The sequence below is a fragment of the Micromys minutus genome, assembly GCF_963924665.1.
Source record: "Micromys minutus genome assembly, chromosome: 6".
In the NCBI taxonomy this organism is placed as follows: domain Eukaryota; kingdom Metazoa; phylum Chordata; class Mammalia; order Rodentia; family Muridae; genus Micromys; species Micromys minutus.
The window spans coordinates 41416097-41432954 of record NC_137975.1 but is presented as its reverse complement, the minus strand read 5'-3'; the positions used below and the strand labels follow the sequence as shown (position 1 = coordinate 41432954).

The 16858-nt window shown below is 39.4% G+C and overlaps 1 protein-coding gene across 1 annotated transcript in view; it reads left to right on the top strand.

Annotated features, from left to right (window-relative positions):
* The window catches only part of GPR158 (G protein-coupled receptor 158), a gene marked incomplete at both ends in the record, with an annotated part of 357084 nt that overhangs the window by 24454 nt on the left and 315772 nt on the right, over window positions 1-16858 (top strand). Inside the window, one exon of the mRNA XM_080917650.1 lies at window positions 3039-3144. Within this exon, the coding sequence (XP_080773776.1) occupies window positions 3039-3144 (106 nt within the window). The remainder of the gene's footprint in view (window positions 1-3038; window positions 3145-16858) is intronic.

Here is a 16858-nt window from a genome sequence, read left to right as displayed (position 1 = left end):
AGATGATTTCTTATCTACAGCTGTGAGATGTGTGCTGATAAGTTTGTGTTGCATACTTAATGAAAATGAAAACATTGGTGTTGAAAGGGGCAGGGCCAGGATCATATTTATATAAGGGCTCTATAACCTTCACTGTATGGTACTTATGTGCTTGTTTGTGTGGTAGCCTCAATGACCGACTGTAGCGTATAGGATGAAGTGAACCCTTCCTTCTCCCAGCTTGCTTTCTGGTCATGCTGTTTATCACAGCAACAGGAAAACAAATTCAGAAATGGACTCTGGTAATATTCCTCATGTCTGTGGTATGAACCCATCAAAAGTTATAATACGAATTTGTCAGAACAAAGTTTGACCTGTTATGAAAGTGTATCAGCGACTTAGTGTTTACTTCAGAATGAGAGGTCTGACCTTTATACAGTTCACACTTGGGACTCCTCCTGGAACAATACCAGATAGAACCAAACTATTATTAAAAAGCTGTTACCTGGGGGCTGGAGAGGTGGCTCAGAGGTTAAGAGAACTGGGTGATCTTCCAGAGGTCCCAAGTTCAATTGTCCTAAGTTCAATTCTCAGCAACCACATGTGGCTCACAACCTTCTGTAACGGCTTCTAGTGTCCTCTTCTGGTGTGTCTGAAGACAGTGACAGTGTATTCACAATTATAAAATATATAAATTAAACTCTAAAAGAAAAGCTCTTATGTGGGTTGGATATGAAGATCTGAAACGAGCCACCAGCAGTGACAATAAGATAGATGCATCAAAATACGAGAAAAGTGTGGGGAAGCCACCTTACAGCACTTGGCAGCAGCTCTGACACGGAAGCACATTCACAGTGACAGAATATTCAAGTTATCAAGAATGAAAAGATTGTTTTTCAGACAGTGAATAAGAAAACACACTGGTCTGCAGAGCACCGAGGGTCTTAGGGGAAGAGTAGCTGCTGTTTTCCAGAGGTGGAAGAATAACATTTCTGCCTGCTCCTGAGACCTTGCTCCAGGGATGGGGTACAGGCATGCTGGGGCTGCGAGCTGGCTTCTGAATGAGGAATGTCTGTATTTGGGTCTCTGCATACCTTCCAACTGTCCCCTCAGTAAGAGAGCTTTCCCCCTCTCACCAAGTCGCCCCAAACTCCACCTCTCCAGAAGACTGCAGCACCTTCCTCAGGGCTCAGCAGTTCTCCAGGCACCACGGAGCTCTAATGACGATGAGTCAGCACTGACTTCCCATCTGGTGGCCACACGGCTCATTTACCTCTGGTGGTTTTGTGCAAACCCAAAGTGTTTTGTGGCTGGATTGAAAGTCTGTGGTGACTTTTTGGTGTCTGTATATGAACTTGAAATTAAGCGAGAGCGTTCTTAACCAGTAAGTTACTTATTTCTGAAGCCAATTGTCTTCTTTTTTTCTTAAAAAAGAGCAGAATTGTAGCACTAGCGAGCATGGCACTGAGCAAGCTGGGGCACTTGTCCCGTCTTGGCACTAAGCTCCCCTTGATGTTGCAAATAGCTGAAGAAAATCAGAACTCATTATTTCTAATAATTGTGAAATGTGTAAAAATGGATATTTCAGTTAATTTATGCTTTACAATGAGACATTCAGGGGAGAATACTAAAATGTAGTAGCCAATAATAGCTCAGTGGGAGACTTCATGATGCTAGTGATGAAAGGCAAGACAGGTTATAATTATTCTAATCATCAATAGTATTCTGGCCTCTTCTTGTCCGGTTGACCTATTTCCCTCCATGATAATCTTTCTTACTTTGTAATGTTTCCTGTCCTGTTATTTTTGTTTGTCTTCCATTGTGATAAATACCATGATCAAAAACAGTTTGGGGAGGAAGAAGTTAATTTTGCTCAAATGTAGCAGATCACAGTCCATCACTGAGGAAGGGCATGACAAGAACCTGCAGGACAGAACTCAAGCAGAGACCATGGAGGAACACTACTTAGTGGCTTGCTCACGTGGTTTATTCACAATGCTTCTTGCATAGCTCAGAACCACCCACCAGGGGTGGTACCATCCACACTGGACTGGGCCCTCTCCCATCAAATCTTTAATCAAGAAAGTGCCCCACAGGCTTTCTGCCTGCTCAGCCAGAGCCTTTATAATGGAAGCACTTTGTCAGACCCTTCTTCCCAGATGACCAAACCTGTGTCAAACTGACAAAGCAAAGAACAAAACAGAAACCAAGATCCAAGCAGCACACGTAGTAGAATATATATTTATTATAGTTTATTATAATGGTTTTATAACCATCATCTATTATCTGTCATGGATAGTATGTCAGAAACACAGATGGATATTGTTCGTGCTTCCCCACAACGCCATGAATGATCCATTCATAAACAACATTGGTGTTGTTGGCAGCAGTGTGCTAACTGCTCTTGAATTTACTGTTATCTGGTCAAAGCAGGCAGGGGTTCTGTTATCCTAGTCATAGGTGTTAATTCGAACTTCTGTATTATCTATTTTATATCATGCTGTAAGTACCCACTTTTTTACCCCCTATGCATCTATGCCACTTATGGAAGATCAGAGGAAAGAGACGCTTTTCCTTTTGTTCCCCTTTCTCCCAGGTACCCCACCCTTTCAGCCCTCCCAACACACTACAAGACTTAGTTAAAAAAAAAAAAAAAAAGAAAGAAAGGAGATTGAAGCTTGGCTGTGATTCACATAGAAAAGATATTTTTGGAGGATGTCATTTCAGAGTCAAGTTTTCTGATAGGTCCACAGCAATATTGTCTGGTTTAGTCAACCTTCAACTATTTACTGAGCAGCTGTTGTAAGCCAGGTTTGACATAAAGGGGCCAAAGACTGTGGAGGTACAAAGTTCTTACCTTTGCAGGTCGAACAAAATGAGCACTCACTGTGTTTGTCTTCCTGTGTTTCTCTACTGAGCAAACCCGAGTTCAATCTGAATGGGTAGTGTGAATAATTTAAGGCACTCTTGACATCTGTCTGATTCCAAGGGCAGAACATGGTTAGAAATTGACAAAGGCTTGACTTATTTTTATTTCCTTGTTATCTTTTTCATTTTAGGGGTGTGATGAAAGTTGATATAAACCTCCAGAAAGTGGACATTGACCAATGTTCGAGTGATGGCTGGTTTTCAGGAACTCACAAATGTCACCTTAACAACTCAGAGGTAAGAAAGCAAGGATAAGGTCCAAGGAGATCAGAAATGAAGGCTTGGATGCCCCTCACACATGTTTTATTTGCGTGGGCAAATGACCATGTGCATCCTTCTGAGAGAAAAAGAATCTGCAGATCTTAGTTTTTTCAAATGAACTAACCGTGGTGGGGGCACAATTCTTGCAGAGGAACTGTTTTGGGGACTCTTAAGATGAGGCTAAAAGTAAGGTTATGGCTGAAATGTGACTTTAATTAATGGTTGATTTTATTCTCCAAAATGAGCTCAAAATGTAAAACAGTCATGGAATTAGAGAACAGTCCCAGCAGGAACAAGCAGATTAAGTGTTTTTTAATGTTAGATGATGCTTATTGTCACATTTGTGGGATCTATTCAGACACATTGCCATCTGCTAAAAGCCTGTAGAGCAGGTATGGCAGGGAAATTTGGAAAACAAGGAGAAAATGATATGCAGGGGCCTGGAGAGGGACTGGTTACAGTTGTGTGTGCTTTTCTCTCTTCACCCCCATCCTTGCTTGGTTGGGTGGGATTCTGGTTGATAAGAAACAGAAATCATCCTCTGTAAAGATCCCTTTTTTTGCCCAGAAATCAATAACATCAATGACCCTTGTCAGTTGCCTTTTGTGGTTTCAGAGAAGAAATACAATGACATACTATATAAGTTCTCACTATTCTGTCTCTCAGGTCTGAAGATACTATGAAAAAAAGCACAGTTCCAGTTTTCTGATCTTAAACACTCAGTTTGTCCCAATTTGACTTTATACGTTTGTAAGGAAAGTTGGTTTGGTTTGTTTTCAATAGGAGGGTGTTTCTACACAGTCACAACCAACATCTTCAGTTGGAACTTTTTCCAGCTGTGAATGACGGTTGTGTACCGTGCATATATATGGTTTCAAAGCAAGGTTATTTAAGCTGGCAGAGTATTTGTCATTAATTACTTCTCCATGCCATTGCAACTATAGGTGCAGAGATATGGTACATGCATGTACATATTTGGATATATTCTCCTTGTATATGTGCTATGTGCACACCCAACAATACCATGCAATTATATATCACTCAGATACTTCCAAGATCACCACACTCCCAATAACCTTCCAAAGTCTCTCTCTGAAATCTCCCTCCCTCGGTACCCAATACCTCTGTAATTTCTCGCCTCCCTCTAGTCTGTGCCACCTCCATCCTGTTCTTGTGATACTACTTCTCCTCTTTGGTTCCTCAACCCCATACCTGACTGGCATTTCACAATGTGTGTGAACTTTTTTGCTTTGCTAATTCACAAAGCGTACAATCCTCCGTCTATATTTGTTCCTCCTATGGTTTTTTGTATGTTTTTTATTGTCCTTAGTTTTTATCCCCATAGCAATTCCATGTGAGTACTTTGCATAGTCTTTAGCTAGCATGAGTTATATTTTTTCTGCTGGGTGTCCCACTGCCGTTATGGGTTTAAGAGTGATGATTTCTATGCAGGTGTTTTAGTGGGGTGCTGAGTTCACCAGTCTATCAAGGAACAGGAAGATAGGCCCTTCTTAGCTCCTAATAATCTTTGTGTAGGTTTTTATTTATTTATTTTTTTGCACTCATTCTTTTAACTGGATGGTTGTATTACCAAGAACTGATTTGTTTTCATTGCTTCTGTGATAGGTATTTTCTGAGTCTTGCATATTTTTAGAGCATTCAAATAAGTTATTTCAAGGAACAACAGTGTTTTATATCATGATGAACAAAGGTTAAGTTGAAATATGTGGCTTTTAGGATTATATGTGGGAACATTATTATACTTATTCACTTCATTATGAAACTTTTTGAAAAGCATATTCTTTAGGACCATTGACAATTCAATGACTTGTTTGAAAATGCTGTGCCAAAAGGCTCAGTGCCCAAATGTAATACCATGAGGGTCTGAATAGGACTCAGTGACTACACTGGCTACTGAACAAAGCCCCTGGGTTCATTTTCCAGCATACATAGAACAATCCTTGTTAACGAATATCAGGAGATTAGGACCCTATTCTAGTCTCTGACAGTTCCATACACACATCTGGTACACACATATAGGTAAAACATCCAAACTCATAAAATAAACTTTTTTTTTTTTGAGGAAAGGAGACTATGTATATTTTGCCTTAGAACCTGGCTCTCTTCCAGTTCTGTGGCTTTTCCAAGTACTCAAGTTCAAAGTAAGGGGTTTTGCTAATGACTGGTCCATCTTAAGATCCATGCCATGAGAAGGAGCTTACCACTGACCCTGTGGGGAGGGCCAGGACTCAGAGACTAGATATCCCAGAGACCTAGGAGAGAACCAAACACAACTGAAAAAGAAAGTTAATGAAATGATTCCTGAGAGCCTTCATTCAGCAGCTGATGGAAACAGATGCAGAGACCCACAGCCACACATTAGGTAGAGTTTGGGGAATCCTGAGCAAGGGCTGGAGGCAGGATTGTAGGAGCCAGGAGGGTCATGGACACCACAATAAATTCTACAGAATAACCTACAGAATTAACTAACCAGGGCTCAAAGGGGCTCACAGAGACTGACCCAACAACCAGGGAGCCTGCATGGGACTTACCTAGGCCCTCTACATATATTTTACAATTGTGTAGCTTGGTCTTCTTTTGTGGGTCTTTTTTCAGAGGGAGCTGGGGGAGGGGTTGGAGGTGGTGGTGGTGGTGTGTCTCTGACTCTTTGCCTGCTTTCAGACCCCTTTCTTCCTACTGGATTGTGTCATTCAGTCTTAATAGGAGAGGAGGTTTGAAATGTTTGAATTGATATCTATGGGAGGCCTGCCCTTTTCTGAAGGGAAATGGAGGAAAGGTAGATGGGGCAGTAGGGTAAGAACATGAGGAAAGGGGTTGGGAAGGGAGGAAGGAAGGGAAAATGCTGTTGGGATATAATATATGAGAGAAGACTAAGTAAGGGTTTTTGGTTCTGGGTCACCCTCAGGATGTTCTTGGTGAGGTGGTATATCTTACACAAGGGCTATTTGTCAAGGAGCTGGTCACATTTTTCTGAGCTTTTCACAAAGCTGCAGGAGCTGCATATCACACCTGATGTCTAGGTATTAGGAAGCCCTTTCAGTCCCTTCTTTGCTGGTACGAACTGGAAATTAGAATGTAGCTTTTCTTGAAGAGTTCACTTTTGGAGAAGTGAAAGAAAAATCTCCTGTTTGAAGGGGTTTTCATCTGCTCTGGTGTTTGTCCTGATCTTGTGATTCTACCTCCAGGGTCACTGTATAATTTGGCATCTATTGGAAAATACTTAATAGGAGTCACATTTTTGATACAGGTCTTATCTTTATGAATATGCATCATTAGAAACAAAGACACCAATCACAGCTTGGAGTAGTTCTATATTTTGCTAATGTTTATTATTCTCCTCTTGTGAATAGCAGAGGTGCATATAAATACCCACGTCCTAAGCAGGACACATTTGACTTTGTAATTTTCAGGGTGTGTTGACTTTTCAGCTCCTGGAGCAAGGTATCTGTAGAGCAGGGTCGATGTTGGAAATGGCAGACTGATGTGGGACAATGAGAGATGCCCCAGAATACTGCCCAGTTCAGAGAGCCAGGTCTGGGAAGCTAGCCTCACTCCAGCAGCATAGCAAACAGGATCTGAGATCACCTCTGAGGATGGAGTGCATAGTTGTTCTTCTTAACTGATTCTGATCCCTGCAGAACAGACTTGACCATATTTTCAGTGTCAATTTAATTCTCAGCTGATTTTGATCACATACCCAAAAAACCTGTTGCACAGTTAATTAGAAATAAAAAATAAATTGGTTTCCATTTTCAAAGTCTCTTTTTATGTATTTATACTATAGTAATTAAGAAGAATTAAAAATGAAAACAATAAGACTATCACTTTAAGCTGCTGGGTTATAGGGCATAAGTGAACATTAGGTGCCTCTTCAATTTTTAATATACAGAGTATACAGTATTTTTATAATATTTATATACTTGTTTATAAACCAGAAAACATAATCAGTTGGTATAAAGATAGAATACTTGGATGAAATAGTTATTATTTTATAAAAGTAATTAATGTCTTTAATGATAGTATTGTAGTTAATTTGCACTTTTGTAAATTTCTAATTGAATTTTTTGATTGAGAATGTTACAACAAATTCTTTGTCAACACTATTAAAATAGTTTATTCCTTGGGAATGCAGTGATCCAAAGGTCTGTAGGGTCAGCTGGTTTTATACCTGGTTTTAACATCTGTCACAGTGATGAATACACTTTGTAAGGATATATTAATCCAAAGGGTTGCGAGTAGCTGTTGACTCTTCTTGCTAACTCATGTTGCCTATTTTTCAGTTTTATTTATGCATTTTCAAAGGATTATGCAGAAATACAGCCAGTATTTTTTTTTATCTTACGTAGTGTGAGTCTCTATAAGCTAATCTGACACCTGGGCATTTTAGTATTTTAAAGGATTATATGGTTATATAATCCTTAATATATATACAATATATTATATATGAAATATAGATCAAATATGTTATATGCCATAGATATGTTCTATATACAATGTAAATCAGCATATTATCTTCTTGTGGAATTGATTGGGAAATTTTATCTTCAAGTTTACATTTCAGGGTTCTGAGCATTTGTAGATTTTGGCAACAAAATTCACATAACACTGGAAACATTTTGAAATAGACATTTTCAGCTATTCTCACTTTGAGATACTTTTTCAGAATTGTTAAAATGTCACTTTGGGAGATAGAAAGATATCGTAGTAGTTAGAATGCATACTGCTATCACAGAGGATCCAAGTTTGTTCGCTAGCACCCATGTTGAGGGACTTACAGGGGATTTGGCGCCCTCTCCTGGACTCAGTAGGCACCTGCTTGCTCGTGTGCTTATACTCTCATACAGACATACACACATATGCACACTTTAAAAATAATTTAAAAAATGTAACATTGGGGCCTGGGGAGATTGCATATATGCATATATGTAACACACACACACACACACACACACACACACACACACACACACACAGTGTCACAGATAGCACCCCACGTCTCTCCATGTCAATGGAATGACTTGTGCATGAGTCTATCTTTAACTTCACACTGTTCTAGTTAGAAAATATGCTTTAAAAATGAAAGAATGGGTGTTATTTAAGAGTGTATATATGAAGTGTATGAGGAGAAGAATTTAAGCAAAGAATTAAAGATGTCATTACTTAACCCTTCTTTTGAAATTATTCTCTTGAGCATAGTGGGCTTTCCAGCTATCCCAGAGACCTTCAACTTAGTTTTGGATTTAGTGAAAAATTTGGAAGCAGTTGTTTTATTAGTCCTTGTGTGCATGACACTTATATTCACTAAAATTCTTGGAAATATTATTCTAGAATTGTGATGTATGTACCTACTAGTTTTAACTTATAATAACCAATAAAATAAAATAAAATTTCAGGTAAATGGCCTCCATAAACCTGATTCAAGCATTTTATAGTCGGTTGTAATCAAGTGGTCACCATATTGGACATAGAGTTGGTCAGCTAATTCTAGAAGTTAATCTAGCTCATAGTGCATAGGGAACTCATGATTTTGAAGGTTTTCAAATCTCTGAGTTTCTATGAACAGTTGGATTAGTAGCACTGCCTTTAGATTCACTGAGGGACATAAAGAACAAGCTTGAAGTGGATATTGGCTACTGAAATCTTCTTCTGAGCTACTGTATTAACCCAGTGGAAAGTATAGGTATTAGGTCTTCTATAAAAGTCATATAGAATTCTCAACTAAACCCATCTAGTCTTGGGCTTTTTTTTTTTTTTTTTTTTTTTTTTTTTTTTTTTTTTTTTTTTTTGGTTGGAAGGCTTTTGATGGCTGCTTCTATTTCTTTAGGTGTTATGGGACTGTTTAGGTGGTTTATCTGAACCTGATTTAAATTTGTTATCTGGCATCTGTCTAGAAATTTAATCGACACTCTTCACAAAAGTTACAAAGACTATGAAATACCTTGGGGTGACCCTAACCAAGCATGTGAAGGATATGTATGACAAGAACTTCAAGACTCTGAAAAAGGCAATTGAAGAAGATCTCAGAAGATTGAAAGATCTCTCACGCTCATGGATTGGCAGGATCAACATTGTAAAAGTGGCCATCTTGCCAAAAGCTATCTATAGATTCAATGCAATCCCCATCAAAATTCCAACTCAATTCTTCATAGAGTTGGAAAGAGCAATTTGTAAATTCATCTGGAATAACAAAAAACCTAGAATAATGAAATCTATTCTTAAGAATAAGAACACTTCTGGGGGAATCATTATCCCTGATAACAAGCTATATTACAAAACAATTATGATAAAAACTGCATGACATTGGTACAGAGATAGGCAGGTAGGTTAATGGAACAGAATTGAAGACCCAGAAATGATCCCACACACCTATGGTCATTTGCTCTTTGACAAACGAGCTAAAAACATACAACGGAAAAAGGACAAGCTCTTTATAAAATGGTGTTGGTTCAACTGGCAGTCAGCATGCAGAAGAATGCACATTGATCCTTTCCTATCTCCTTATACAAAGCTCAAGTTCAAGTGGATCTAAGACCTTTACATAAAACCAGATACACTAAAACTATTTGAAGAGAAAGTGGGGAAGAGCTTAGAACACATAGGCACAGGGCAAAATTTCCTGAACAGAACACCAATGGCTTATGCTCTAAGATAAAGAATGGACAAATGGGACCTCATAAAATTGCAAAGCTTCTGTAAGGCTAAGGACCCTGTTAAGAAGAAAAAACAGCAGCCAACTGATTGGGGTAGGTTCTTTACCAACCCTACATCTGAATAGAGAGCTAGTATGCAAAATGTATAAAGAACTCAGGAAACTAGACTCTAGAGAATCAAATAATCCTATTAAAAATGGGGTACAGAGCTCAACAAAAAATTTTCAGCTGAGGAATATCAAATGGCTGAGACACCCCTAAAGAAAAGCTCAACACCCCTAGTCATCAGGGAAATGCAAATCAAAACAACCCTGACATTTCACCTCACACCAGTTAGAATGGCTAAGATCAAAAACTCAGATGACAGCAGATGCTGGCGAGGATGTGGAGAAAAAGGAACACTTCTCCACTGTTGGTGGGGCTGTAAACTGGTACAACCACTCTGGAAAACAGTCTGGTGGTTCCTCAAAAAAAAAAAAAAAAAAAACCCAAAAAACTGTACATAGTACTACCTGAAAACCCATCTATTCCACTCCTGGACGTATATGCTAAAGATGATCCAACATATAACAAGGACACATGCTCCACATGTTTATAGCAGCCTTATTTATAATAGCCAGAAGCTGGAAAGAACCCAGATGTATTTCAACAGAGGAACGGATACAGAAATTTTGGTACAGTTACACATCTGAGTGCTAGTTAACTACTAGAAACAATTACTTCATTAAATTCGTAAGCAAATGGAAGTAACTAGAGACTATCATCCTAGTGAGGTAACCTAGTCACAAAAGAACACACAAGGTATGCACTCAGTGATAAGTGGATACTAGCCTCAGAAAGCTCTGAATACCCAAGAAACAATTCAGACATTATGAAGCTCAAAAAGAAGGAAGGCAAAAATGGGGATGCCTCAGTCCTTTTTAGAAGGGAGAACAAAACACTCATGGGAGGAAATGCAAGATCAAATATAGGAACAGGGATTGAAGAAAAAAATCACTCAGAAGCTGCCTCACCTTGGGATCCACCACATATGCAGCCACCAAATTCAAGCACCATAGCTAATGTCAAGAAGCACTAACTGGAAGGAACCAGATAGAGATGCCTCCTCAGACACTAAGAGTCATATAGCTGAGTATTCTAACAGCTAACCATCCGACTGAACTCAGGGACCCCACTGAGTGTGCTAAAGAAAGGACCTAAGTAGCTGAAAGGTGTTTTCACCTCATGGGAAGATAACATTATCAACCAACCAAACCCTCCAGAACTCCCATGAAGTAAAACACCAACCTTTGTGTGCACTTTGATGGACCTATGGCTCCAGTTGCATATGTAGATGAAGATAGCAGTGTCTGGCAACAATCTGAGAAGAGGCTCTTGGTTCAGGGAGGGCAAGTTTTCCTAATGTAGGGGAATGCCAAGGCAATGGGGTGGAGAAGGTGATTAGGAGGGAGTGGGTGGGGAATGAGAGTGGGACGGGGTGGGGAGAGGGATAACATCTCAAATGTAAATACAGAGTATCTTAAAAAGAAAAGAAAAGAAAAAGAAACCCAGTGGAAAAGGAGTGAGGTCAGAGTAAAGCGGAGCAGCTTGTGCTCGAACCCTGGACGTCAGGAGTGCCAAGGCAAGAGGATTGTGAGTTCAGGGCAAGACCTTGTCTCAGAGAAAAGAGAGATCCTTGTGCCCTGTTTTTTACCTTCTTTTGATGACGCCATCATTTCATGATAGAAATGGAAATGGAAAGCAGTGAACTGGCTATGATCCAGAGCTTTAAATACTGCTCACACTGTGCCAAGGCTTTTCTTTTCATTTCTTGTCAGCCCAAAGTGTCCATTTAAAGGGAAGTAACACCTCTTTATCAGAAGGAAAAACAGTGATCAGGTCCTCCAAGGCAAGTACAGCACAGGATGCCAGGGGCTGAGCAGAAATCTGAAGACAGCCCTCCCTTTGTTGGTGGTTTCCCTTCATCTTCACACATTACTTTTGCTCTCTTCCACGGGAACGTTTGTCCAAATTAAAAATGGAAACTCCTTTCTCAGCTCTTTGGAGGTTATTTTCAGCCACTATTAAGTTCTCTTTCCTTGTGGTTCAGTAAGACAGTCATGCTTTATGGAGGAACTGAGTGCGGCCCAAGCCCAGCTGAGTGGATTTTCCTAATTTGTTTTCAGTGCTGTGAATCATTAACCTGTTTGGTTTTCATACGTAATTTTTCTTCTGCTAAAATTAGTAGATGCTGGTTTTATTTTTCTGGAGGTTTTGTTATGTTCTTGAGAGTTTCTAAGCTAAGTTTTGATGCCTGCACACTGGATGAGATAAAACTTGGTTCTCATTTCTATGCTCTGAGCAACTGAAACATGGGAACACCAGTACCCTTTACCATCCTGTGCTCTGGGAGAATACGAATCTTTTGTGGGAAGCTAAAAGACATTGAGGCTTTGTGGTTGTCTAGACATCTCCTTCACAAGAACACTACATATCTTTTCGTACGTACCGTTGCAAGTTGTGGGTTGTGCTCTAGCTAACTGGCAGAGCACAGCTTCTAATATATTCTCATGCAAGTGCCTTTGACTTCAGTGTCCTTAGATTTAATTAGCTATACTAGCCTCCTCTGTTGGGAGTTTGCTGAACACAGTTTCATTGATAATTTAATAAACAATGTGAACATTTGATTTTTTAAGGGGCACTTTTTTAATAGATTAACTCGGATGTATCTTGCAAAGGTGTGCCCGTGTGTGACAGAGACTTGTTTATGTGGTCCTGGTTAGCCTAGTACCCAGGCTAGACTCAGGGTTGTAACAATTACCTACCCCTACCCCAGCTTCTAAGTGCTAGTTTTACAGGTATGTGTTCCAAGTGTAACCCTAATCTCTAAAATACCATGGAGTAACAGAAGTAATCAGTTAAATAAATCACTTCATTCTTGGGAGATTCAGGAAACTTGAAAATGCAATTGACAAAGTGCCAAATGACTAAGATACAAAATATGAACTCGGACACACAGAAATACTCTCTAGCATAAAAGCCAAGCTTCACACATTTCCTAGAAGTGAAAGCATTTTGCCTATGACACTGGCAAAGAGTGGCTCCTGCACTTTAGCTGAGGCAGAGGGATTGTGAATTCAACATCAGTCTGGGACATAGCAAGACCTCATCTCACCAAACCAGACATCCAGATCATTATACTCTGTGGTGTGTTGTGTTTCCATTCAGAATCGCTAGAAATGCATCTGTGATTGAACTCTCTGGTAAGAAGGAAAAACTACTATAATTAAAATTACACCCTTCTGGGTTAAAACTGGTTTTTCTATTTCTTGTGTTTGCCAAAGAAAATTTTCTGAAACTATTATACACATCTGTGTGCCACAGAATTAATTACAGTAGGGTGCACTGAAAATTTGGAAGCAAACCCACAATACAGAATTGGCCAAATAAATTATGATGTGTTAAAATATAACACTATATTGCTACTTGGAATTAATTTCATTCTTTACTCATTGGCATAGAGTGGTAACAAAAATGTGTTCTCCAATACGATCTAACTATTCCCCGATGACTCAGAGGTTATTGAGAACAACCGTGGTATAAGGAAGTCTTCCTGAAATGTATTTAGTAGGTGGGTAAGGGCTTGGTAAGATGCCAGTCTGCCAACCCCTTTTTATCCTGAGTCAATGTAGGGTGATTCGTATAAGCCAACCCCCACTGTCTTACTGTAGGCTATTTTTTTACATGTGAAAAAAATGGCAACAGCAGTTTCTAAACATGTAAAGACCAAAAAAAAAAACTAATTGAAATTCAACATGACATGATGTTACAGGCAAGGTTGTCCTTGTTACATTCATGGCTTGTTCCTGAGCACACATAGGTCAGGCCACCTGTGTCCTCTCCAAAAGCAGTGAGTACTCTCAACTGCTGAGTCCCTTCTCCAGCCTCAGAGTTTATGCTGTTATAGAAACGTAACCTATAATTACGGAAAATTATTTGTTTGCTATTTTTCGCTATCATATATGTATGTCCCTGAGTTATATTGTGTTAGAATGTTTGTTTTTAAAAACTGTTGAGTTGATGACCGGAATTTCATAAAGATGAGGAAATGAAGTTTTGCTTGGATTAGGACAGACCTTCCTAATTTTATGGCCCTAAACATACTTCTGCCATTTTGTGCTATGTATTTATTCAGAATGTTCTCAGCATTGATAATTACGAAATCAAAATATTTATCAATTTTGAATAACTTTGATATTCAAATATCATATTATCAAATATCCTGTTCAAAAATCATATTTGATAGCAGTATCAAAAATCTAGTAATATGTGATTCTTTATGTAAAAGCAAATAAACACACCTATCTCATTAACATAGAAATTGTTTCCATCTTTAGTAAATGCTAAAATTATCCAAAAACCCAAGCATTATTTTAAAAGAAAACTTAAACTTACTACTAATAATTACTTTAGAATTTATTATTAGTTTCTTTTTATTCCTGGAATGCCTGAATTGTGATGGAGGCTGAGCTAGGCTTATAGAGCTAGTTGTGCAATGCTTGTGGGTCTCTATTATCACTTCACTGAGAGAGACGCAGTCTAGAATGTCTCCCTGTGTGTCTTCTGGTCCCTCCTGTTGACTGGTGCCAACGCTGAGGCCTGGCTGTCTCTGTTCCACCATTGCTGATTCGTATTTTCTGTGCCTGTTCTACTGAACTGGACTGCTGGTGTATCTGTGAAGTGTTTGTGAGTGGATGAAGCTGCCACTGCTGACCTGTGAACTTCACTGCCTATTTCCAGACAACATAGATGGGAGTTGTTCCAAAGAACCTTTCTAAACAGGTCCACTTCCCCCGTGTCCTTTCTTTCCCACTACCTCTCTGGTGGGTGATGAGTTACAAGAAAGGCTAAAACATTTAAGAACCATCATTAAAAATAAGGTTTATAAAAATTAAAAATACATCTCTTCCTCCTTTTCCTCATCTTCCCCTTGTCCTTTCTGATGAAGTACAGAGTCCGATTCATGTTGAGCATGTGTGCACAGGTGTGGGGCCATCCAGTGGAGCACGGTAATCTAACCAGTGGCAACAACAGGGTAGGAGAAAAGGGAATGCTTTTCCCTCTCTCAATAACTATCGATTGCCAATAGCTCCCCAGTAAGAGATGCAGCCTGGAGAGCAACTCCCCCATGTTTGCTGAAAGCTTGACGAGTTTGATATGTACACCAAACAACAACTCCCAGCACACAGCCATGCCGCCTCTACAGACAGCCTTTTACGGCACTTCTCCTCCTTCAGTGCTCAGATTTTTTGGCATCCTCTTATGTAATTCTCTCAGAGACTTGGTGGTAATTGTGAGGCTGATAAGAACACCTCATTTAGGGTATAGTGCTCATAGTTCCTTATTATCAGTTATGTGCTTCTAAATTGACAGGCAGCGGGCATTTCTTTCTGGATGTGATACTCTTGGGTTGAAATGTATGATTGTCACTTTGAATTGTGGAAATGTCCAGTTTGAAACAGGACACAAGGGGTTGGTGAAAGCTTTGTATAATTGTCTGGGCATCACCTGAGAGTCTGGTATTAAGGGGAGGGACTCATTCTGGGTAGAGATTTAGAATACAAATTAGGATGCAGAAATAAAATATAAGTGAGCAGGAAAGGCTCAGCTCATCATGAGCAGGGATGCCAAGGTGAATATTTATGACAATATATAAGTAACTGTCAGACTCCACTGTTGAAAACAAAATACTAAGATGCTGCTAGGTATCTCTGCAGCTTAGAAATCCTGATGAAGCTGAGTTTAATGGATAAAGATCTACTGTTGGTGCAGACAGGCAAGTGTAGGCTGGGTATTAAATCACACACTCCAATGGACATAGGCTCAGAGTACCAGACTCCCTTAATCTTTTCAATTTGGTGAGAAAGCGGTGGAGGAAATTTAAAGTTAGTGAACAGATTTGGAATTTGCCATTAAATTTATAGTGAAGCCAATCGGGAGGGGCAAACCTACCTATTAAACCCTTGCTTTGTCATATTCTGAAGCAGAAAAATTGCTAGTTGTCTAAATCAAGATATGAGAAGCAATCAGAGTATACAGCAAGTGCTTGAGGGTAACTTCTGGGGGTTAAATATAACTCTGCATCATTAGCTCATGTGGGAAAAAAAATCCCATTATGACAGCAAATCAGATCTGATCTGGCACTCCCTTACCTACAGTTACATAACACAGAGTGGAAACTTGTCAAAGCTCTCAGTGAGGAACAGGGCTACTGATGCTCAGCAGTCCCCTTTAGAGCACAGGGAAAAATCGTGTTGCTTAGCTACCATCTTTGGCTGATTCAGAACACTGTAACTGACTGTATTAAACAAGAGTTAAACTCCATTCCTTGACATCCCTCCTTTCCCTAAGACTTATCTACCATTATCCTCTTCATCTCAGTACTATGGTCATTGTCATTTCTGCTGTCATTACTAGGTGGTTCAATATAGGACTGTCACTGTCTTTACCTCCCACAGGTCATACATTGAGAGAGAGAATGAATAGGTAGTTGACACCGTTAGTGGTCCGTGGAGTGTTGAAATGACTTCACAGTGCTTTTGTCCTCAAAGCAAGTAGGTTTTTGTTTTTGTTTTCTTCTTCCTTTTTTTGGTCATTTGAAGTCTTTGCACTTTCCCACACTTGCTTGGCATATTCAAAGGTTGGGTTGCTGTTATAAAAATGCACAGAAGACAACAAACTGTATCACACTTCATTATATATGTATTTTGTATTTCACAATGTAAACTCAATGCAGGTGCATGGAGAGATGGGTAAGTCAGTAAATCTAATCAGTGAGACTGGACTGAAAGACCTTTGAAAATAGAAGGATTAGGAGAGATAAAACAGAGAACTATTACAAGGAAAATGTACAACTCTTGCACACAGGGGACGTATGTGAAGAAATAAATAGTGGATGCTCCTTCAATAGGAGAGAAGTGTTCTGAGCCTCCTAAGTCTGAGTGAGATATTGGAAAGGTTTTGCCTCCTGAAGGGAGCAC